Below are 25,680 nucleotides of genomic sequence, written 5' to 3' on the forward strand. Positions count from 1 at the left end.
TTTTTTTTTTCTGGAGAATAGATCACATTTATTTTTGTTATTTTATTTTATTTTGATTCCAGTATAGTTAACATACAGTGGTATATTAGTTTCAGATCACATTTGTCATATTTTACATTTACTCTCATAAACCACAGGTTCCTGAATGTTTCCGGTCTAAGCACCTATTTAAAATATTTACTCAGCATCTCTTCTCCCAAGATCACAGTCTCTGATAAACCATAAAGGACAGTGTCAAGGCTTATGGCAAACAACATCAACAACAGCAACATCTGTATTTTTTTAATACAGAAATATCTTAATCCAGTTATATCGCCCAGAGATTGCTCCCCTGTCCCTGCAAAAGCCTTACTCTGTTGACTCTAAGACAGAAGGAATATTCTTTCACTGTCAGAGTGTGGTAGGTAGTAAATGGAAGTCTAAAGAGTAAAGGACAGGATTAAAAGGGATACTTTTAGGCTTTCCCCATCCAGCAGAGAGTACAGGAAATGATGAGGCATTTTAAAATTTGTTTTGGGAACTGTGACTCTACTGAAAGGCAGGCTCTGCTCTGACCCTAAAAATGCCCTAAAATGCACCACACAGAAGGCAAGAACGAGAAGATGAATTCCTGCTGATGGGCATCTGAGTACAAAGGCCAGGGCACCCCCCCAGTGACAGGTGCTCAGAAACAATCTGGGAAAGGGCAAGGATATATATGTTACCAGTCAGGACTGTCATATACATGACTTCCTGTTCTCTCAGGCATTCTACATGGAGGTGGGCTGACACACACCACCAAGAAAGCATCATGTATGCAGGCAGTCAAGAAAACCTAAAACAGAGACTGGAATGAAGGTGTTTTCTGAACTATTAAAAGAGATTAGCACTTTGACTCTCACTGATGTAATAACTACTATAATGGCAGCATTATCTAATGATATAAGGGAGGTTAGTACTACAACCCTGTGCCAGCCTGAGTATGTGAGGGTGGTATAAGCAAGTCCTACTCTGAGAAGCAGCTGACCTCATTGGCACCCAGCTGACAGACAGGAAAGAACATGGGATGGCAAGTGGTTGCTTTGGACTTGGATAGATGGAGAGGCTGAGGACTTTGAACATCCTGAGGCAGAAAAGCAAAGAAACTTCAAGATTTCAGAGAGGCTGGGTACCTGGATGGCTCAGTTGGTTAAGCATTTGACTCTTGATTTTGGCTCAGGTCATGATCTCGTGGTTCGAGAGCTCGAGCCCTGCATCAGGCTCTGCACTGACGGTGCGGAGACTGCTTGGGATTTTCTCTCCCTCTCTCTGCCCCTCCCCTGCTCTCGTTCTCTCAAATTAAATAAATTAAATAAATTAACTTAAAAAATAAATATATTTCAGAGAGGTTATCTCTAACGGGCAAGGAGATCATATTCTAGGTCTCAGAATCCAGAGTAGAAACCACTGCAGGCCAGTTACTCTGAAATGAATTTACAAGTAAAATGAAATACACTGAGGTGAGTAGTATTCAAGAACAGTTGGGCTAGTGATAAACCACACTGAAATTGGGGGTAAATGGAATTCAGCCCTAACCCTCAACCTGAGACTACTTATCTCTAAAGTAGAAATAATAATACTGCCTTGACCACCTATCAGGGTGGTTTGAGACTCAAAGGAGACAGAATAAGAGAAGTACACAGCACACTCCAGAATCCAGGAAGTTCTGTATTAAGGCAGGATACTACTATTTTATGATGGGAAAAGGAAATCAGAACTTCTGTTAGCCTGTTTTCATAAGTGAAATAGGGGAATCCAGATCTCTATGACTGTGTGGGTTTTTAAAGGTGTAGGATTCTTCATAAACTGAGTGTTATACTAAGTCAAAGCAACTGTCTAAAGGATTCTGTAATCATTATTCTAGACCTTGACAGTGGCCAGCAAAGAGGTATATGGGGAGGACATGGTTCCTGATTTATGTTTTTTTTTCCCCCTGAAGGTAGATAAGGGTCAGCAGAGTTGAAAAGTAAATGCAATGTAACAGAATATTAAAGAGTATGAAAGATATAAAGAATATGAAGGATAGCTCGGCTTTCTTTTTCCTTCTACTGTGTAATTAATCCGACAAAGTACAAAAGATACTACTGTATTCTGTAATCAGGCATCACATGTATTTAACTGGAAAACAGAGAATCCCTAAACGCAGTCACAAAAACTTACAGTCTGGTATAGAGACAAAAACAAAAGTGAAACAGAAGTCATAAAAAAAAAAAATGTGAAAGATAATCAGTACCTCCATTCCACTGTTTGGTGGAAGTGTCAGAATGTAAACAAGTCTGAGCAAGTGGTCCATGAAAATCACTTCATTTTTCCAAATTCTAATGATGAGATTTTATGGTGTGTAGATAAAAGAGGTGCTACTGTCTGGTTATCTACATAGCCGAGAACCAAGAAGTATGTTTAAGGGAGGGAAAAAAAAAAAAAAAAAAAAAAAAAAAAGGGTGTAAGCAATCCAAATAGCTGTCGCTAAATTCAAACACTAAAGCAGAGTTTTCCAACCTAAACTCTAGAGGGTCATCTGGTCTCCTGACCCCAGAGCAGATCAGATGCAGGAAGATGGGAGCAGAGAGACTACCAAGAGGGGAGAACGATGGCCACTTCTTACCTACGTTAACAGAGGAGAAAGATAAGGCATAAAATGCATAAACTACACAGCTCAGTTATTTTGGAAGTCCATATTTCACAATACAACTGCCATTCATAATAGTTGACTAAATCAGCAAGAAAAACTTATATACTAATACCTATCAAAAATTTCTTCCTGATCATGGTATCTCCCCTGCCAGGTAAGTATTCAAAAATTTCTTCAAGTATAGTGATTTTATATTTTAAATTTTCAAAGATTTAGTTTCAGTACTGGGGTAATTCGTCTATGTGGAGCATCTTGTTCCAGAGATATGCTGTGTACCAAAACTTCAATAAACCAATATACACACAGGGAAATATTAGCTTAGCAGTGAAGGCCTTTCTTGAGAGCATGTGCTAATTAGGTATTACCTGTATGGTAAAGCGATCACAAAATGCTCTTGGATAGCTAAGTCAACTTCCTAGAGGAGCTGTTACTAAATGAATTTAAAAGTAAATAGTTCATCGTATAGGTAAAAGAACATCATGGGATGCTTGGGTGGCTCAGCTGGTTAAGCATGTGACTCTTGGTTTCGGCTCAAGTCATGATCTTGTGGTTTTGTGAGTTTGAGCCCCGAGTCAGGATCTGTGCTGGCGGCGTGGAGCCTGCTTGGGATTCTCTCTCCCCTACTCACACGGTCTCTGTCTCCCTCAAAATAAATAAATAAATAATTTTTAAAAAAGTAAAAGAACATCAAACTGTTATAGTATAAAAATACTGGAGGGGCACCTGGGTAGCTCAGTCAGTTAAGCGTCGAACTCTTGATTTAGGGTCAGGTCGGAGCTTGCGGGTCATGGGATCGAGCCCCATATCAGGCTCTAGGCTGAGAACACTCTCCCTCGCTCTCTGCCCCTATCCTGTGCACATGCTTTCTCTCTCTCAAAATACATAAACTTAAAAAAAAAAAAAATACTGGAGGAGCACCTGGGTGGCTCAGGAGGTTGAATGTCCAACTCTCAATTGTGGCTCAGGTCATGATTTCATAGTTTGTGGGATCAAGCCCCACATCAGGCTCTGGGCTGACAGCTCAGAGCCTGCTTGGGATTCTCTCTCTTCCCCTCTCTCATGCGTGTGTGCGCTCATGTGTGCTCTCTCAAAATAAACAAGCGTTAAAAAAAAAAATACTGGAACCAGCCAAGAGATAACAGAGTGGGGAAAAAGAGCAAAACTAAATCCAAATGAAAGAACCTGAAAGATCAGATAAGAAAAAAAGAGAAGGAAGAAGCTTCAGAAAGAAATACAGTAGAGCAAAATGAAATGGGAGAAAAGCAAGAAGAGCAAAGTCTTCCAAAAGGCAAGTGGGGGCATAACCACCAGCAGGAAGATGGACAGAAGTTCTGGGGAATAAAAAACAGGTGTGACAAGTACTGAACTACAGGGCTGAGCCAAATGCTTTTATTTCTCAAAAATGTTGAAAACAAGACTATACATGAAACTTTTAAAAATAATTCTTGCTTAGGCAGAGGGTATTAGAAGATAATTCAGCTATCTCCTTACTTTGACTAATGTAGTTTTATTCAACTCTGAATAAAAAAGGATTTTCTTGGTTTTTGATGTGATTTTTACAAGCAAGAAAATTGAAGCTTCCTTATCTAGTTTCAGCTGTTTCTAGGAGATCCACTGTGCTTTTTTAAGATTTTTAAGTAATCTCTACACCCAGTATGGGGCTTGAACTTACAACCTCAAGATGAAGAATCACACGCTCCACCAACTGAGCCAGCCAGGCGCCCCAAGATCCACTATGTTTTTAAAAAGGATTCTGAACTACTTGATTTAGGACTCAGTTCCTCCTAACAAATGGACTTTTTTGTTTGGGCCTTTTTTTTTTTTTTTAAACCTCATCTTGTCAATGAGCAATTGCTAGCTCTCTCCTCCTGACCTTGTTATTTTTCCTCTCTGCCACTCCTGTTTGCACCCTTACTGGCTCTTTCCCTATCAAATGCTTTCAGGGACAGGAAATGACAGCACCCAAACATCACACTATAGCACTCTGACCTACCTACCACTGAGCTGTGCGTTCCAATTTCTCAGCTTGGTCAATATAAACCTTACATAAAGAGTCCTGCTTCTTATTTTTACACGTGCCCCCAAGATATCACTGAGAATAATCTCTTCACCAAAAAATAATACACAAGTATATTCTCTTTCATTAAATTTAGGTTTTCCTCCCTGCAAAGATACTGTATGCGAAACATCTACTACTCCCTCCCTACTTGCACCTTGCACTTAATGTACAACGTGCCCACTTTTTTCTGCATAGGAAATGTCCATAACTTCTCTTTATCCCCCCCGCCCCCACACCTTCCCCTGCCCCAGGTCAATTAGGTAGATACTTTCAGGCTCTAAAGTCAGGGCATGTCTCTTCTTATAACAAACCACCCATTAACCTTCTAACTCAGTTGTTCTTGACCAGTTTTCTGTCTTAGCAAATCTGAGGGGACCAACATACTTCTATCTGTATTCATGGCTTACTAATGACAAGAAATAATAAAAGAGATGGAAGGGGAGAAAGGATGGGAGATGTATTTAAAAAAAAAACTCCAGAGTAGCCTCTGGTACAGAGTTCAGATCATAGGCTCCCCACCTGAGAAATGCCACTCTAACAATCAAATTTCAAAAAAGCTAGGTCATAAGGATATAAGTGCCATAGCAGAAATCAGAAGACATAGAAAATTAGTTTAGTATGTGAAGTAATACAAAGATGTATAAATATTTATTGTGAGAGAGGGAAAAATAAGAGGCTCCATCTCAAACTTCACATTCTAAGGATCTCTCAGAAGTCCCCTACCGACCTTAGAATATCTTTAAGGCAGCCATAAATCTGAGTTCACAGTAATACCACTGAGTTTTCCAGTAGTTGTCAGGATTTAAAAAATATATATTTTAATCTTTTTGGACAGTTCGCTTAACTGTCCAAAATAACGAAATACTCACCCTAACTTTGAGGTGATCTGTGCTAAGCTATTAGCTTGGGTGAAAGACTGATGATAATGCAAACCAAAGTGGCACCTTTCAGAATGACTATGTTATAGAGGCTGCTATTCCCAGTGGGGTGGGGGAGAAAGTGAATGGAGTAGAGTTGCCAGCAGCAGGTGGGCCTGGGACCCGGAGGCAACAGCAAGAATTAAGAACTTTGTGAGGGAAAGTCACTCAAAGTTTCATTCCCCACTGAGCAGGGTGCAGCTTGTGTCTCGGCTTTTTCTCTAATAAGTGCATAAATTGTTGGGTAGCATTCTAAGGTGAGGACATTCAGACTTGGTTAAGGAGCTATGAATGACAAAGGGAACCATAAGCTGTAAAGGTTTTTATAGACGCTGGATGACTCTAGTAAACGTTTTGGACTCCTCTAATGCAGTGGGGTTGACACAGACTCTACCCTCCCGGTAGAAGCAGTTAAAAAGGATAAGGGGACTCCCTACAATAAGTGCATACCTGGGACTCTCATCTAAGACAGGAATATGGAGAACCAAATACCTCAAAGGATAGTTATTGCTTGTATCTTAAGAAAATGCAAAGACCAAAAACATATTACAGGGTATTCCAGACTCAACACGAGTTCAAACTTCACAGGATATTGTCAGGGGGGTGGGGAGTGGAGGTGGGGGACAGACTCACAGAAGCTGACTTTTGAAACATGAAAAATAAAACTAGTTGATGTAGGAATAGTGGGAAAGGGAATTATTTCAGGATTTTCCTGTACTATCTAAATATTTTTTAAGAAAAATGAAAAAGCAAAAACTTATTTCAAAGAGCCCACTGCTTTTCTAACAGATTTATTTTACCAATTTGAGAGGAATTATAGTTCCACCATTAAAAATAAACAGAAAAAAACTCACACTCACTACCTCTTGCTGTGGAAAACAATTTTAGGTCTATTAAATTATTTAAGATTAAGAGAACTTAACTACAGTCGACCAGAATGCAATCATTCCTAATTTAACATATGCAGGGCACTGGTAAACACTGTTCTGTTAATTAAACTTCATTATAATAAAAACATGTTTTACTTTAGTGGAAATTTAAAACAAAGTAAGTACTCCATTAAAAATATTTCCTAGCAGAAAGCAGGAAAAAATCTCTCTGACCTCAGCCGCAGCAATTTCTTACTTGACACATCTCCAAAGGCAATGGAATTAAAAGCAAAAATGAACTATTGGGACCTCATGAAGATAAAAAAGCTTCTGCACTGCAAAGGAAACAATAAAAACTAAAAGGCAGCCGACAGAATGGGAAAAGATATTTGCAAATGACATATCAGACACAGGGCTAGTATCCAAAATCTATAAAGAGCTCACCAAACTCCACACCCAAAAAACAAATAATCCAGTGAAGAAATGGGCAGAAAACATGAATAGACACTTCTCTAAAGAAGACAACCAGATGGCCAACAGGCACATGAAGAGATGCTCAACGTCGCTCCTCATCAGGGAAATACAAATCAAAACCACACTGAGATATCACCTCACGCCAGTCAGAGTGGCTAAAATGAGCAAATCAGGAGACTATAGATGCTGGAGAGGATGTGGACAAACGGAAACCCTCTTGCACTGTTGGTGGGAATGCAAACTGGTGCAGCCGCTCTGGAACACAGTGTGGAGGTTCCTCAAAAAATGAAAAATAGAACTACCCTATGACCCAGCAATAGCATTGCTAGGAATTTACCCAAGGGATACAGGAGGACTGATGCATAGGGGCACTTGTACCCCAATGTTTACAGCAGCACTCTCAACAATAGCCAAATTATGGAAAGAGCCTAAATGTCCATCAACTGATGAATGGATAAAGAAATTGTGGTTTATATACACAATGGAATACTACTTGGCAATGAGAAAGAATGAAATCTGGCCTTTTGTAGCAACGTGGATGGAACTGGAGAGTGTTAGGCTAAGTGAAATAAGTCCTACAGAGAAAGACAGATACCATATGTTTTCACTCCTATGTGGATCCTGAGAAACTTAACAGAAGACCATGGGGGAGGGGAAGGGGAAAAAGAAAAGTTAGAGAAGGAGGGAGCCAAACCTTAAGAGACTCTTTTTTTTTTTTTAATTTTTTTTTTAACGTTTATTTACTTTTGAGACAGAGAGAGACAGAGTATGAATGGGGGAGGGTCAGAGAGAGAGGGAAACACAGAATCAGAAGCAGGCTCCAGGCTCCGAGCTGTCAGCACAGAGCCCGACGCGGGGCCTGAACTAGTGAACCACGAGATCATGACCTGAGCCAAAGTCGGACACCTAACTGACTGAGCCACCCAGGCGCCCCCATAAGAGACTCTTAAAAACTGAGAATAAACTGAGGGCTGATGGTGGGTGGGAGGGAGGGTAAAGTGGGTGATGGGCATTGAGGAGGACACCTGTTGGGATGAGCACTGGGTGTTGCATGGAAACCAATCTGACAATAAACTTCATATTAAAAAAAAGTATTTCCTGGGGTGCCTGGTGGTTCAGTCCGTTAAGCGTCTGACTCTTGATTTCAACTTAGGTTATGATCTCATGGTTCAGCAGATTAAGCGCTGAGTCTGCATCTGCGCTGAAAGTATGCAGCCTGCTTGGGATTCTCTCCCTCCCTCTCTCTCTGCCCCTCCCTTGTGCTCTCTCTAGTTCTCGCTCTCTCCCAAAATAGATAAGTAAACTTAAAAAATATATACATTTTCCTAGACTGCAGGGTTTGAGATTCAACAGAAAGGGGGTATCTGGCCTCTCTCCAGGAAATTACTAAAAGGAACAAAGTACTTACTTACTTTATTTATTTATTATGATAGAGACAGAGCGTGCACATGCAAGTAGGGGAGAGGGGCAGAGGGACAGAGAATCTTAAGCAGGCTCCACACTCATCATGGAACCAGATGCAGGGCTCAATCCCACGACTCTGGGATCATGACCTGAGCCACACTCAAGAGATGGGACACTCAACCAAATGACATACCCAAGGACGCCTGAAAAAAAATATTTTAAATCAAAAGAGGAACATGTAGGAGGGCTTCAAAGAACTTTCCCCTTGCCTCTCTCTTCCATTAAAGTTCTAGATCTTTTAGGGCTTTTTTTGGTGGTAGACAGTTTGGGAAAGTCACCTTGGTTTAAACAATGAACAGCTGGATTTTCTTCCTTAAAAGTTACAACCACCACTCTGAGGGCATCAATTCAATCCATCCAAAGAAAACTTATCTTGCTAAAGTATTTCCCACTAACATATGGCATTCTTTTTTTTCTTTTTTTTAACTTTTTTAAGTAGGCTCCACACCCAACGTGAGGCTCAAACTCACAACCCTAGGATTAAGAGTTGCATGTTCTGCCAACTGAGCAAGCCAGGTGCTCCTAACATATGGCATTCTTGACAGAATTTCTCTTCCAAGGGGGCTCAGTCAGTTAAACGTCCAACTCTCGATTTTGGTTCAGGTCATGATCCCACGATTAGTGAGACTGAGCCTTACACTGGGTTCTGAGAGCACAGAGGCTGCTTGGGATTCTCCATCTCTCTCTGCCCCTCCCCTGCTTGCAAGCAGGCGCATGTGTGCATTCTCTCTCTCTCAAAATAAATGAACACCTAAAAAAAAAATAATTTCTTTTCTAACACGAACATGGAAAGAAAAAGTTGAAATAAATAAATAAATATAAATAATAAAATAATAAATAAAATAAAATAAAACAAAGAGATGAAGACTAACAGGCTGTGCCTCTTCTTTTGCAACAGGGCTAGAAATAAGCAAGTAAACAATGGCCACATGTGCTCTGTAGAGGGGCCCACTAGGTAAATGACAGTACAAGGTAACATGACAATTCAAGAGCTTTCTTTACACCATTTTCTTTCCCTAAGTTCTCGCAGATCTTAGGTAGTAAAATCTCAGGTTAAGGAATAGCGGCTGTCAGAAGCCACCAGATCAGGACCCTCAAATACCACTCAGTCCCTGGGGCCAAGCCCCTGCACACCCACCTCATCATCGCTGTTGGACGTCTCAGAGTCTGAGGAGGCTGCAGGCTGACTCACAGGTGGCTCTTTCTCCTCGGAATCACTGCGCTTCCGCTTTGCCAGGGACAAAAGCTCCTAACAGGGCAGAAGTAGACACATGAATTTTGTTCAACAGAGAAAAACATTCAAGGACAAGAAATGCCCACCTTCCCTAGATCTCTTCTACCTTTTTGTGCTTTCCATCGAAAAATGTCACCATGGGAACTTTTACCACACAAACAGACTAAGTGCCAGTATTCCTAAGCATTAAAGAAATGTTTTCAAAAATCTGCCCCTTTCTTCTTAATGGGAAATGTATGTCTGAAATGGAAAAGTGACTAGAAAACTGAACTGGAGGGTACCCCCAAATTGCAACCTGCTACATAAGCACCAATTCTGAGGAACTGATAGAAGAACCACGTTTTCAAAGGTAATCTGCTCATTGATCTTACTGGTATAGCTAACTAATACTCAAAGCATCCTCTTACTGTAATTCATGCGAAAATTAGCATTTGTGGGCTGTTCTGAATAAGCTGACAAACTCCAAGGTTCTAAGATCATTTCTTATTTTGAATGCTTGAATCAGAAAAAACGAGGTATATTTTTGGTGTTTAACCCCAAGTCTGATAACAAGCAGTAAGTGTGCTGGCTTCTACATGAGAATCCTAATTTGATAACCCAAATGTTTCCATTCACCACCTCTGCCTTGTCCTGGTCATTGTGACAGATTAGAAGGGGAAGGATGGGCCAATAAGTGTCATGACTACAACCAGAATTTGCTCTCTTACATGGTTCCTTTCTCCAGTTACTTCTTGCCAACTCAGACCAGTCACCCAAAAATGCCACGAAAGGAAACTTCTCTGTTTCTTGATCTCTGTAATATCAGTACCAGTCCAATGTTATACTGTACTTACTTGGCGTCAGGTGCTTTTCTAAGTATCTAACATTTAATACTCACGACAACCTTGAGGTAAGTTCTTTTATCATTCCCATTTGAAGATAAAGAAACCAAGCAACAGGAAGGGTTAAGTAACTTACCCAGGTAACACAGCTAGTACATGAGAGAGCCAAGATTCAAACTAGTGGAAGATAGAATCCTAGCTCCTAATTCAGTCAAGGTCTACCAGTCTAAAACATTTTTTCCCTTCTGCCAAAAAAGAGAAAAATACAACTAATAAATACTAGCAGTATTATTTCTTGATGATGATGGTGCTATACAATTATACGTCAAGTGCAAAGATGGATTTTAAAATAATAGACTGCTACAAAGTATCTATTTTCTTCTTTCAGTCTCTTTCTATTTTAGGAGTATACTCTCCTTGGCCAGAATGAGAAAATGACCTTCTCAGATTAACAGCCGACCCGCTCTCTTCTTCATATGCAGTCATGAAATGTTACTCTTCTCATTTCATTAACGAGAGCTAGCATACCAACTTTATGAAAAGGCTGAAGATCGTAAGCACATTCTACTTATTCACTCCAAAACAATAACTTCTATTTACCAAATGCAAATTACAGCAATATGTGTATGTGTTTATGGTCTTTTAAAAAACTTGAGGGGGTGCCTGGCTGGCTCAGTCAGTGGAGCAAGTGACTCTTGATCTCGGGGTTGTAAGTTCGAGCTCCACATTGGGTGTAGAGATTACTTAAAAATAAAATCTTTAAAAAAATTATAAACTTGAGATATAATTTACATAAAGTACACTTTATCCTTTCTTAGGTATACTATGAATTTTGACAAATACAGTTTAACCACTCCCACAATCAAGATATACGGCAGTTCCATCATCCTCACAAATACCACTGTAATTTGCATTTGGTCAACTGGAGTTACAGTTTTGGTGTTAAAAAAAAAAGACTGTTCTTTCAGGAAATTAATGCTCTTTTCAGGAAATTACTGCTCCTCATATCCTTTCCTCCATCCCACAACCACCACAGACCTGTTTTCTGACCCTACAGACAGATCTACCCATTGTAGAATATCATATAAATAGAATCATATAGTATGTAGCCTTTCGAGTCTGGCTTCTTTACTTAGCAAAATGCATTTGATATTCACCCATGGGGCGGTATATATCAATAGTTTATTTCTTTTTATTGTTAAGGAGTATTCCATCATGTGGATGTACCACAGTTTATTTACCAGCTGAAAAACATTTGGGTTGTTTCCATTTTGGCGCAATTCATGTTCATATACAGGTTTTTGTGTAAATGTAAGTTTTTATTTTACTTGGGTATATACCTAGAAGGGGGATTTCTGAGTTATATGGTAATTGGCAGATGGCCTCTACTATTATCTCCCTTGCCACATTACCTTAATGCAAGTTTATAAAATTCAGAAAGATTTCTGATACGTTATCTCTTTCCTGAGGTTCACAAATGCCCTAGAAATCTGTTTTAACACCAACTCACTATAACAGGGATTTGGATACCTAGCAATCAAATCCTACCCTGAAACATTAACTATTACAAGCGGCAGGCATCCATTAAAAGTTACTGTAACTAAAGTGTTAAAATGTTAATACTGCCTTCCTGTTAAAGAAGTTCCACTCTAGAGGCGCCTGGGTGGCTCAGTAGGTTGGGCGGCCGACTCTTGGTTTTGACTTGGGTCATGATCTCATGGTTCGTGAGTTCAAGCCTGGCATCAGGCTCTGTGCTGTCAGTTGGAGCCTGCTTGGGATTTCTCTCTCTCCCTCACTCTCTGCCAATTCCATGGTAGAGTTTATGCTCTTTCATCAACAAACAATTGCATCTGATAGACACAGTCCCTCTTCTCCTAAGACATTCAATACCGTATTAACAATAGTATGGTGACAGCAAAGACCTTCCTAACAGTGTGAAAGACACCCTTTCCACAAGTTAAGAATTGCACAAGAAGTTAATGGGGGAGCACATGGCAAGGCTACTCTACAATTAAGTCCCTTAGTCTACTGAGGGCTTGTCAAGTACAGCTCAACAAACCAAGGTGCAACGGAAAGTCTTTCCAACATGCATACGTGAAGAAACCATCATCAGATTTACTCCTTGTAGGGAATGACGGATCCAAAACATGGACTTAAAAAGCCAATCTAAAACTGACTCATGCACATGCATGGGTCCAGCTGCAGCTCTCTCCTGCCAGCCCGATTCAACTGTACCACGCTGGTTGAGATGTTTCTGTGTGTCCAGTGGTTCTTTCTCACCAATGCCCCTGTGTTTCATCTCATCCAGTGAAAACCTTCCGACTTATCGCAGTATTTGTCTAAGGGGATGGCAGTCACGGGTGCTAGCATGTAATATCAAGTTTAAGATGAACTAAAGATCTGCTTAAATTAAGGCCAATGCCCAACATAGTATACGTATGGCTGTGCAGGATACCACATCTGGCCTCTAGAGCAGTTTCCTCAACTTTGCTTAAAAGCGATATTTAACATTAAATCAGATTGCCAAAACCAAGACACTAAAATAAGGTAAGTCTCACTGCACTAACGTAATGTTTATTAAAATAGCACCATTCCGGTTAAGATTAGAATTCTAATCCATCAATACATGAAGACTCGTAAACCTTAAGATTTCATTCCCCAACCCCATCACTCACACTGCATGTTTTGTGATGTTATGCTGGGATCGATCAGTAACAAAGCAACTTAGCTCTCTCTTACTTACTTAAAGGAAATTAAATCTCCTCTTTTTAATCAAATCTCCCATGATCACATGAAAGTGGGATACATAGTCTGCACCCCACAAGTGAGAATAAAAGCCTACAGGGATAAGCCTCAGAGGTTTTTATGGCTAATTAGCATGCTGAACTCTTTCTCACTTATTCATTCCACAAATATAACTACTGTAAACAATTACTACCGGCTAGTGTGACCAAACATCTTGGTTTGCTCAGGACTGTCGTGGTTTTAGCACTGCAAATCCTGAAAACTCAATTCCTCAGTCCAGGCAAACAGGGACACCCTATTATGAGTACCTATTATGTACCACCAAGCCCTGTAGACAGTCATCAAAAAAGAGGGGGCACTTGGATGGCTCAGTCGGTTAAGCGTCCAACTCTGGCTCAAGTCATGACCTCGTGGTTCCTGAGTTCATGTCTTACATCGGGCTCTCTGTTGTCAGCACAGAGCCTATTTCAGATCTTCTGTCCCCCTCTCTGCACCTCCCCTGCTCTCTCTCTCAAAAATAAGTAAACATGAAAAAATTTTTTTTTAAGATATATAGTCCTTGACCTCATGGAATTTAAAATTGAGTGAGGGAGACAGACAATAAACAAGAAACAATTCACTATATCTTATGATAAGTGCTAAGAAGGAAGTGAATCAAGTGAATGAGGAATGTATCAAGATACGGTGATCTGTGGAGGCTTCTCTGAGGCAATGGTATTTAGGCTGAGACTAGAAACTCTGAAAGAGGAAACAGAGGGGCAGTTTTCTGGACAGAGATCTCCAGATGGAATAGCTAAGGCCCTGAAGCTGGCAACAGCTTGGTGTATTTGAAGAACTGAAAGAGAACCAGTGTGACTGGAGCTTAGCAGGCAACAGGGAGAATGGAGTAGGACTGGTGAGAGGTAAAAAGAAACCAGATCATTTCAAGGTTTATAAAGCAGTATCAGGAGCATGCATCTTATCTGAAGGCAATGGGGAGCCATCAAATTGTTTCAGGGGGAGTAACCATCTTCAGACGGTTTTTAAAAGAGCACTCTAAATGACAGAGGAACAGACCAGAGGGGCCAGGGTGGAAGTGCAGGAAGGAGTCAGAAGGAATCCAGAGCAGTGTGATCAGAGTGGATGGTGACCTGGATAAGGACAGGGAGAAGAGGGAGGACTAGAAAGATACTGAGGGAAGAGTGGTAATTCACACAGGTTTAAATTTGCGATGTTAATTCTTATTCTTTCTTTCCTATCAAAACTGTAGGTAGAATAAGATTCCAATGGTGACACTGGTTTACTTTTCAGGAGTAAGAAATGGAGCCATTGTGTGTATGTATGTTTTTGAGGCAGGGAGGTATTTCTGGTTTGTTGGAAGTGTCTCAACAAGCATCTACCATTTTTTTTTTTAAGCATCTACTATTTTTATTGAAAGAAAACAAATTAAAACAATGAACATATACACCAAAACCCTTCTGAAGTAATTCCAAAGTGGGAGTATAACAATCCTTTATGTTTCTCATGATTGGCACTAAATGTGGCAACGTATCCTTCATATTTCCAGCCAAGTAATTATAACTGTAGATAAAATACTGAGTTCCATATATGTCCACAATGTTATAAAACTAACAAAATCACTTTTCAGCCTGTTCAAAATGTACATTAAAAAAATTCTATTGTTACTTGTTCTTATCTAGTTCCCTCTTCTAATATACTTTCTAAGTAATGCACATTTCTTCTACCCCTTAAAGGGATATTAGTATTAAATCAGAGGGGTTGGAGCAAGAACTCCCAAACTGACACTATCTCCTGTCTCTAACTCTTCTGTAACCAGAAAAGTCAAAAAACTTTCCACTGTGGATATGCCAAGAAGCATTTGCATATTCAACAAAGGTTTATTAAGTGCCTACTCTGTGTCAGGCAGGCATTAATATTATTATTTTTAAAAACCTTCTCTTTAGTGGCACCTGGGTGGCACAGTTGGTTGAGCATCTGACTCTTGATTTCAGCTCAGGTCATGTATCTCAGTTCGTGGGTTCGAGCTCCACATCAGGCTCTGTGCTGACAGTGCAGAGTCTGCTTGGGATTCTCTCTCTCCCCCTCCCTGCCAGCCGGTGTACATGCTCTCTCTCTCAAAACAAATAAACTAAAAAAACAAAAACAAAACAAAAACCCAAAAACCTGGAGAGACGGGAATATAGACAAGATTTTTTAAAATGTTTATTTATTTATTATGAGAGTGGGGGAGGGGCAGAAAGAGAGGGAGAGACAATCCCAAGCAGGCCCCACGCTGTCAGCACAGAGCCCAACGCAGAGCTGGAACCCATGAACCTCAAGATCATGACCTGAGCTGAAGTTGGACGCTTAACTGACTGAGCCACCCAGTTGCCCCTCCAGCTTTTTTTTTAACGTAGGCTCCATGCCCAACATGGGGTGTGAACTCATCACCCCAAGATCAAGAGTCGCATGCTCTACCGACTGAGCCAGTCAGGCCCCAAGCACACATTATTTTCAACTACCCACTTGACATTTCCACTTAAATATCTCACAACTTTAATCTCTACATCCAAGAGTGAATCCATTTCTTCACCTTTTTTTTTTTAACGTTTATTTATTTTGAGAGAAATAGAGAGAGAAAGAGTGTGCCCACGCAAGTTGGGAGAGGGGCAGAGAAGGGGAGAGGATCCAAAGTGGGCTCTGCACTGACAGCGGAGCGTCCCATGCGGGGCTCAAACTCACAAACTGTGAGATCATGACCTGAGCCAAAGTTGGACGCTTAACCAACTGAGCCACCCAGGCACCCCCCATGCTCTTTACCTTTAAACCTGCTCTTTCCCAAGGTTCCCCATCTCAGGCCAGAACCTCCTCTTCCTCACCTTCAACATTCAATCATCAAGTCCTCTCATTTTATCCTTAATATTATGTCCAATCAAATCTCCTTTCTGCTGTCTCTGTAAGTACCATACCAGTACAAGTCAAGCATTCATTTAACAAACATTGACAGGGTATCTGCTGCATACCAGGCACTGTCCTAGGTGCAGGAATACTACAGTGAACAAACCACCTTGCCTACCTGGAACTTCCATTCTAATTGAACTTCTGCTCTACACCATCTCTCACCTGAACTCCTCTCTCTACCACCTAACTGGTGTCCCTTCTCTAGGTTACTCTCCACGTAACAGCCTGAGGAAACTTTTTAAAAGACGAATCTGAACACCTCTTCTGGCTTAAAATCCTTCAGTGATTTCTCATTACATCCTCAGAAGCAAGTCCAAAGTCCTTAAAGTTGCCAACATGGCCCTACCAACAACTTTAAAACTTTTTAACCTGTAAGATCAATGATACCTCATGAGCCAGTATACAAGAAACATAGGTTTCAGAAAACAATACTCCTTTTTACTAAGTCTGACACATGATGTTTTCTTTTTAAAAAAATTTTAGTTTTTAAAAGTTAGTATCTATACCCAACATAGGGCTCAAACTCACAACCCCAAGATCAAGAGTCATGTGCTCTACTGACTGAGACAGCTAGGTAACCCTGATGTTTTCCATTTGATTCAATTTCATTTTCATTTTTAATGCTGGTTGTGATTCATTAAACTGACTTTTCCATCTTCAAAGGGTCCAAATAGAGACTACTGCAGCTTCATTTGTACCTTCTCTCTCCAACTTGTTATATTCCAGTCACTGTGTGTTTCTTTCAGTTTCATTAGGGTGCTAGGTCCTTCCTGCCCCAGTGCTTCTGTGCATGCTGGTCCCTCAACCATGAACACTCAACATGTCTCTGTGCTCTTTGGTCTCCTAATCTTTTCCTTAACACATATTCCAGGTTTCAATTTAACTGTTGCTCCCTCCAGGGTCACACTCTCACAATATCCTTGCTCTTCCCTCATAGCCTCTAGCAAAACTGAGGAAGTGACTCTGAGTGAGCAGTGTTTGCTCTGCCACAGGCTCAGCCCTGCCCTCTCCTCTCCTCTCCTCTCCTCTCCTCTCCTCTCCTCTCCTCTCCTCTCCTCTCCTCCATCCCCCCACCCCTCCCACCCCCCACCTTTCTCTAAGCTCCCTGAAGGTGGAAACTGTTTCCATTTTGTTCACCCAGTAATTGCTCTGGTGCCTAGCACTGTCTAGCACATTTATTGAAAGATAAACAATCTCTGCCCTTGAGGAACTTATAGTCTAGGAAGGGAGCAATAAGTGGTACGCCAACAGATTTGGGGGTGAAAGATCTGTTTTGAATTTTTCTTAAAAGCCTCTCTGTTAAAGCTCCCATGGGACTCTATCTTCTCTGCACAGAAAAGGTGAGTGAAATTAGCAAAGGAGTTACATCAAGCTGAATGCAACACTATGACACAAATTAAAAAACTTCAGTAGTCAACAATGACACGTCTCACAAGTTCTTCATCCTAGACTTCTACCAAATTCTGCTCTAATATAAAGAAGACTATATGAGAGGCACAACTTTTAAAGTTCCCAACTTTTATGGGGAAGGTTTACGGAAGGATACTTTATAACAATGGTATTTTTTACATATGTCTAAAGATAACTCCTTAGAAAATACTTAGGGGCCTATTCTTTCAAAGACAAACAATTATTGCTACTTCAAGTATCATGAGCAGAGAAAAAGAGGACATGACAACATAATCACCATTTGAAACAAGAAAGGAAATTATGAAATAAAGCGTTCTAGTATGCATGTAGCTCAATTTTTTTTTCTTGAGAAAGGCAGAGTAAAGTTTTTATAAATACTGAGTTGTATTGATCTGAATAAAGAACTCTTATTACTTTATTACCTTTGGATACTTTCCATTTTCTAAGACCCACTGCATAAATATTATTCCATTAAGAGTGACACACATTATTTCCATGGAAGTACATGATGGGGTAAACAAACAAACTAGGTTTGTCTCAAACTCTTTTCCAAGAGGTGCCAAAACCAAGTATCTTCAGGATTTGCAATTCTAAAATGTTGAAGAAAGGGTGTGCCCAACATAAAAAAAATAAGGTCACTAACAGGTCATGTTAAAAGAAATCCTTCAAATTCTCAAAGGTCTGAGTTTTTAAAATCTTTTAAAGTTAAAACAATTTTAAACTACTTCGATTCAGTTACTACACACCTTCCTTCCCATCATGAAGAAAGGAAAAAGAAACAGGCCTCAACAAAAAGTATCCCAACAATTCAAATAGCTTCAGAGATTTAGAAAAGCCAACAGCTTTGCCATCTCAAACATCTCTGTTGAGTTTCTTCGGTTCTGCACACACTATGGCCGGGAGAGGAAGCTATTTCTCTCCCAAACAAACTACTTAGAGTGTCTTATTAAAAAGATTAACTGCACGTAGACAGCGGTCTCAATCATTCACAAAAATAAGTACCTGGGCTGTTCCTAATAAAAATGCAGAGTCAAGGGCTCTATCCAAAGAGGGTCTGATGGGAGCCCCTGCAAAGTACATTTTAAATAAGTAACTCAGGCAGCTTCTGACACAGGTGGTCCTCCTCCCACCACCAGGAAGAACCTGTATAGAAGGCTCACCTGCCTCAGTTTCAGCAAGGACTAAGACGGATGTAATATTTCTAACATAATGGCTTAGGTTCCCACCGGGAAAACCCAGGGACAAAGGACCTCCTTTCTAACTGTGCTTCACTCACACTAGACCTCAGATTTGTAGCAGTATGGTCTTTTCCACAAGAACCTTACACTAGACAGCAAACATGATGTTACACCCCCAATGAAGAGCCAGAACCAGACGGAGCAGCCCAAGGTTATCTTGGTTATAAAGGCCCAGGATGCATTAATTTTGTTCTGAGGATTCCAAAGACCCCCAAACCAGCCTGACTTGGGACTTCTGCTAAAGGTCTCTGGTGATAACTTATGGAAGGCAGAGATCTTTGTTTTTGATTCCTCTGAGAGTCTGACACAGCACTGAATAGATAGATACAAGGCACTGGTGCCTCTGTTAGGATGTGCAGGGAAAGGGAATTTTGATCTGGTTCCCATCTGATAAAAGAATGCCAATGAGAGTGGTTGCAGAGGAAAAAGTTGAAATTGCTGTTAAATTGTATTAGGTATTACTTAGAAATGTTACGCTAATTTCTTTTTATAAATAGATAAAGCTGGATTTAAAGTTGCAATCCCTTCCAGTGTCCACTACGGATAGGCTCTTTGTGGATCAGGTAGAACCTCTCTATCAGAAAAGGAAACTCTCAATTCATTTCATTTGTTAGAATTCTGTGGAAAATCTCTACGGACAGAGTAATTTGCAGCTTAGTTCATTCATCATCAGTCTCAGAGCGCTTTACTAAGGAAGTGCCCAAATAATCTTTTTAAGTGATGTAACAATATCCTCCAAACTATTCAATGGACTTTACAAACATGGATTCTAGCAACATGGAAAATGATCATGAAACATCATTCTCATTTTGCACTATAAAAAATTAAAAGACTAACAGATTAAGTTGGTATAGTGAAGAGTATGGGCTTTGCAGTCATGCAGATACAGAGTTCAAATTTCAACTCTACCATTGTCAAGTTGTGTGAATCTAGGTAAATTACTTCTTCAATCTCCATTTTCTTCATATGTAAAATTGAAAATATGGTACCAACTTCACCATCATTTGAAAACGTGACAATGTAAATAAACTACTCAATTGAGGTTGACTAGTTCACCCCAAACACTATGTAAATGGTAGCTGATGTTATTATTAGAAATACCTACATTTCTAGATCAGGAAAAAAAAAGTTCTAATCCTAAGTGCCAGTCTAAAATTATCAACCAAACTTTTCCAAACCAAGAATATATTTTTTTCCAAGAATATATTTTTTATATTTTTGTAAATTTCAGGAGCCTTTCAGTTCCTACCCCCAAACAGGTTTTCCTCCTTTGATAAAGCCCCACTACTTTCCCACCTCCTTACCACCATTTTCAAAACAGTCCTCTTTTCAATACATTTTCAGCCCCCCCCCCCCAAAAGTCCACCCCTTTCATGCCTTAATACTTCGGTCCTGAGACCTGTGGCCTAATACAAACCCCCCAACAAGCCATTTATACAAAAGCCTTAGTTTGCAAGTGCTTGTACCAATATTAATTCTTACAAATACTTGATCCTTGTAATAGCCCAATTAGATACTCAAGGTTAATGTTGTATCTAGATTTTACAGTTACAGCCAAAAGATACATAGCTAAAAAATAGCATGGCCAGCCTGGAACTCAAAATTTCAGATTCTAAATTCACTACTCTCTCTACTCAACTTATAAAGCTACTACTTCTTGAATATTCTTTCTTCATACCATTTGTTCACAAAACATGGCAAGAATCCTCTTTGAATCTTCTAGTATCACTAGAGCACTGCTATAAAGGACAGCTCCTCCCTACAGTATTTTCTAGGATATAAAAACAATTCAACCTTAAGACAGTGAGACCAAAAGTTACTTTCAATGGCTCCTGCACAATCTTCAAATAAGAAAGAATTCTGGGATGTTGCATGAAAAGAGCCCGGAGGCCTCAGCCATAGTCCTTCCATATCCTTCTATATATTTCTCCACTTCTGCCCACTTTCCTCCTCCCAGGAGTTTTCTTCGGTCTGACATCTCAACAAGGACCCTTCTCAACCACAAACGACCCTAGTTGCCAAATAGATTTGTGCCTACAGCTAAGTCTTTCTCGTCAAGCACGGCAGAGGTTCCCCGGAAGGTTTAAGAGTGTCTCTACTCTCGGTCTACACCCCTTGTCTGAAAAACTTCATCTTCCAGAGCCCACACCTTCTCGCCCCCCACCCCCACCACCCCACACTCACCCTTGCACCTCCTCCCAAATCTCCCAGGCTCCTGGGTTGGCGGGCAATACTTCCTATCTCTCCGGGCTCGGATCGCCCGGCCTGCAGCCCGCCGCCCGCCGCTCCGATCTGGCCCCAGCAGATCACGGACCGGTCTGGTTCCCCAAGCCAGAGGCCCACCAGCCTGGTCCCTGCCCCGCCTCCCGGCCCAAGGCGCCAAGTCCTCGGGGCTCCTTCTCCAGGCCCCGGCCGGACTCCGAGGGTCCCGGGCGCTGCGGGGAACACAAGAAGGAGGTGGCAGCGGAGGTCAGGGCACGGGGCGGGCCGGGAGCTCGGGCCGGGAGGCCCCGGGCCCGGCCAGCTCCCGGCTCCCGTGGCCCGGACTCAGCCCTCCCGCTCCGCCGGCCCGCGCCTCCGCGGCCTGCCCTCACCTGATCGAGGTTCTCATCGCTGCCGCTGTCCTCCGTGTCCGAGTCGATCACGACGCGGCCTTTCCGCTTCTTTACCATGGTGGTCCCCCGGCTCCCACGCCGGACGCCGCCCGGACTCCCCTCTTGCCCGCCTGCCAGTGGGACCGCCACTGCCGCCGCCGCCGCCGCCGCTCGACCCACACAAAGGCGACCGCGCATGCGCGCTCCGCTCCGCCCCTGGCCCCGCCCCCCGCTCGTCGCACGCCGTTCGCCGGCGCCCGGCACCCCGCCCTACCCCACCCCCGACGCAGCGTGGGAGGCGGAGCCCCGTACAGGGCTGGGTTCCGGGCAGTGGACAGCGGTCCCATACCCTGCGCGGGCGCCGGGAAACCTTGGGTGTGTCTCTTCTACCCGCCCGAAGATTGGTGTGCTACGTACCTATCGTGGACGGGGCCTGCGAGCATCTGGGTCCTCTCTGACAAGTCTTTCAACTGGCCCACACTGATTGAATGTCGGGGCGATGTCAGGGACCTCCCGCCTGTTAGACACAAGTTGGCTGGACCATCTAGAAGGCATCCGTCGGGGATTAAGCCTGCCTACCTGGGTTGTGCAAATGACACCTGTGCTGGAACCTGGAGGATGCATCCGAGTTACCCAAAAGAAGACTAGAAGGAAAGATGTTCCAAGCAGAGAACCGCGTGGGCAAAGGCCCGTATATAATTGAAAAAAAAATTGGGTTCAGGGATAAAGTTCATTATGGAACACAGAATATGATGTATGTGGAGGAACGCAGCGGCCACATTATTCAGTGCCGAATAAGCTATGATCAGAATCCTGAACTTCAGTATTGAAAAATTTTAAACTGAAGGATGACGTTATTAGATTTGTGTTTTAAAAAGATTACTCTGAACGCAGTTTGATGAATGAATTAGAAGAGAGAGAGCCTAAGGGCTAGGAGACCACTTAGGCTGTTGGCATTATGGCAAGAGATGATGGTGCCCCAAACTAAGGAAGAGGCAGTGGAAATGGAGAGAAGTGGATGGATTCTGGATAATTTGGAAGACAGAATTCCCAGGAATTGAATATTAGTTGGAAGAGGGGTAAGACGAAGTCCAAAACAAATAATGCTTAGAATTTGGCTTAGGAATCTAATCTTATTGGTGGTGAGTGGGTGCTTCATCAAGATAAGTAACATAAGTGTAAAGGAAGTTTGGAAGACTGGTGTATGCAGGAAATAAGTTCAGTTTTTTACCTGTTGAGGTCAGCTGATTAAAAGGACAACTTCAGAGACACCTGGCTAGATCAGTAGATAGAGCATGCGACTCTTGATCTTGGGGTTATAAGTTTGAGCCCCATGTTGGGCAGAGAGATCACTTAACAAAAAAGGGCAATTTCAGAAGTGATTTCTTTGTGGGATTTTGAATATAGGGTAGAGAGCATAAGCAATAAGAATTTGAAAATGTTCTCAAAACTTTTTGGGAGACCATTAATTCTTTATTCTGGTAGTGAATTTAGGAAGTAGACCCCAGTCTTTTCTAGGCATTACTGGGCACAGGCAGGTTGATGAATCCTTGCTCTCTGGCTCCCTTTTTCTTTTCCCTTATACTGTATAAATTTTATTTTCTCCCATAAGCTACAATACATGTCACAAACATGCATGCCGTAAAGTGATAGTAAAAGAAAATATACCAGACTTAGAGGAATCCCTGGAAGTAAACACATACCTAAATGTCCAATTTGCTTCCAGTTAGCTTGAAAATGTGTTCAGGATTAAGGTAGAGAAAACAACCTAGGGTCCAATTACCTCTTTACTCCAAAAGATTTTGAATAAGATATAACCCCTAGGCCACTCTCCTCCAACATATCCTTGGAACTGAGCCCATGGCCAGAATGACTCAAAATGACCAGGCTAGTTTCTAGCCACCCTGAATTTCGGTGGCTTTCTGTGAGGACCCTCTTTAAATGTGTTAATAGAAGAAGACCAGGAGCCCCTGGGTGGCTCAGTTGGTTAAGCATCCAGACTTCTGCTCAAGTCATGATCTCATGGTTCATGACTTTGAGCCCCACACTCAGTATGGAGCAGGGCTCCATACTGACAGTGGGGACCCTGCTTGGGATTCTTTCTCTGCCCCCCTCTCTTTCTCTCTCTCAAAAAAATAAACTTAAAAAAAAAGTCAATGTCCCTTGACTGCAATTAACAAACATATGTTCTAGGGCACCTGGCTGGCTTAGTTGGGATAACCTGTGGCTCCAATCTTGAGTTCACGAGTTCAGGCCCCATGTTGAGTGTAGAGATTACTTAAAAACTCAAGAAAAAAGGGTATGTTCTTTCTTTGAGTGAAATCTGTTGATTTCAATCTTTCTGTAAGGGATCTTCTTTTTTTTTTTTTCTTTTAATTTTTTTAATGCTTATTTATTTTAGAGAGGGAGGGGAGGGGCAGAAGAAGAGGGAGGCAGAGAATCTGAAGCAGGCTCGGTGCTGACAGCAGAGGCTCAGCGGGACTCAAACTCAGGAACTGTGAGGTTACAACCTGAGCTAAAGTTGGATGCTTAACCAACTGAACCACCCAGGTAGCCCTTCTAATAATTCATGGGCTGGAGTTGGTCCATATTGAGCCTAGACGGTGTCTAAATTGAATGAATAAATATGCTGTGCTCTAAACTTCCTCTTCATTTGGTTCCTGGAGAACCCAACCTGTGAAAGTTTTCCCTCAGTAAATGAGAATAATGATAATACCTGCCTCTTTGGGTTGTAATAAGGTTTAGGTTAGTTAACATATGTAAAAAAGTGCTGAGAATACTTCCTTGCATCAAGTAAGCCCTGGCATAGAGTAAGCCCTCAATAGATGTCAGCTAGAATATTTTTTCCTGATTGTAAAAATTATTCCTACTGGGGAACCTGGCTGGCTCAGTCCATAGAGCATGCAAATCTTGATCTCGGGGTCATGATTTCAAGCCCCACGTTGCATGTAGAGATTACTTTTAAAAAAAGTATTCCTACTGGGGTGCCTCGGTGGCTCAGTCAGTTAAGCATCCTGAACTCCGCTCAGGTTATAATCTTACAGTTGGTGAGGTCAAACTCCACATCAGGCTCTCTGCTGTCAGCACAGAGCTTGCTTTGAATCTTGTGCTCCCTGTGCTTGCTGCCTCTTCCCACTCATTCTTTCTCTCTCTGCCTCCCTCAGATAAATAGATTAAAAAAAAAAAAAAAAAAAAAACTTAGGGGCACCTGGGTGGCTCAGTCAGTTAAGCAACCAACTTTGGCTCAGGTCATGGTCTCGTGGTTTGTGTATTTGAGCCTCACACTGGCCTCTGTGCTGACAGCTTGGAGCCTCGGGCCTGCTTCAGATTCTGTGTCTCCCTCTCTCTCTGCCCCTACTCTGCTTGTGCTCTCTTTCTCTCTCTCTCTCAAAAATAAGTAAACATTAAGAAAAAATTTTAATAAAATAAAAAAAAATTTACTTAAAATATTCCTATTTATTGTAAATAAATTGAAGGACAGAAAAGTATAAAGGAGGGGTGCCTGGATGGTTCAGTCAGTTAAGAGTCCGACTCAGGCTCAGGTCATGATCTCATGGTTCGTGAGTTCGAGTACTGCATCTGTGCTGACAGCTCAGAGCCTAGAGCCTACTTTGAATTCCGTCTCTGTCTCTCTGCCCCTCCACTGTTTGTGCCCTCTCTCTCTCTCTCTCTCTCCCTCTCTCTATATATATCTATATCTATATCTATCTATCTATATATATATCTAGATATAGATATATAGGTATATAGATAGATAGATAGATATCTCAAAAATAAACATTTAAAGAAAAATTTTAAATAAAAGTTAAAGAAAAGTATAAAGGAAAAAGAACTATGCAAAATTCTACATCCCAAGATATCCGCCCACTCTACCAAAACAACTGTTTGCATGTGCATATATTTATTCAACACATACTTACCAAGTACCTACTATATGCCTGACCTCAGGCACTGAGCTAGATACTGAACAAGATGAATAAGTGATCAAGACAAGATCCTTGCTCTCAAGAGCTTACCTTTATACACACGCACACACATTACAAAAGGCATGCACTTAAAAAAAATTTTTTTTAATGTTTATTTATTTTTGAGAGACAGAGACAGAGCATGAGCGAGGAAGGGGCAGAGAGAGAGGGAGACAGAATCCGAAGTAGGCTCCAGTCTCTGAGCTCTCAGCACAGAGCCTGACACAGGGCTCAAACTCAAAAACCGTGAGATCATGACCTGAGCTGAAGCTGGACACTTAGGGGCGCCTGGGTGGCTCA

At 41.5% G+C, this 25,680-nt stretch overlaps 1 protein-coding gene across 1 annotated transcript in view; it reads right to left on the reverse strand.

Moving 5' to 3' along the window:
* The window catches only part of RTF1 (RTF1 homolog, Paf1/RNA polymerase II complex component), a 48,847-nt gene extending 27,234 nt beyond the window's left edge, over positions 1–21,613 (reverse strand). Inside the window, exons 1-2 of the mRNA XM_042989116.1 lie at positions 21,416–21,613; positions 9,572–9,682 (exon numbers count right to left, since the gene is read on the reverse strand). Of these exons, the coding sequence (XP_042845050.1) occupies positions 9,572–9,682; positions 21,416–21,613 (309 nt within the window). The remainder of the gene's footprint in view (positions 1–9,571; positions 9,683–21,415) is intronic.
* Positions 21,614–25,680: the final 4,067 nt, after the last annotated feature.

The sequence above is a fragment of the Panthera tigris genome, chromosome B3 (assembly GCF_018350195.1).
Source record: "Panthera tigris isolate Pti1 chromosome B3, P.tigris_Pti1_mat1.1, whole genome shotgun sequence".
Classification (NCBI taxonomy): domain Eukaryota; kingdom Metazoa; phylum Chordata; class Mammalia; order Carnivora; family Felidae; genus Panthera; species Panthera tigris.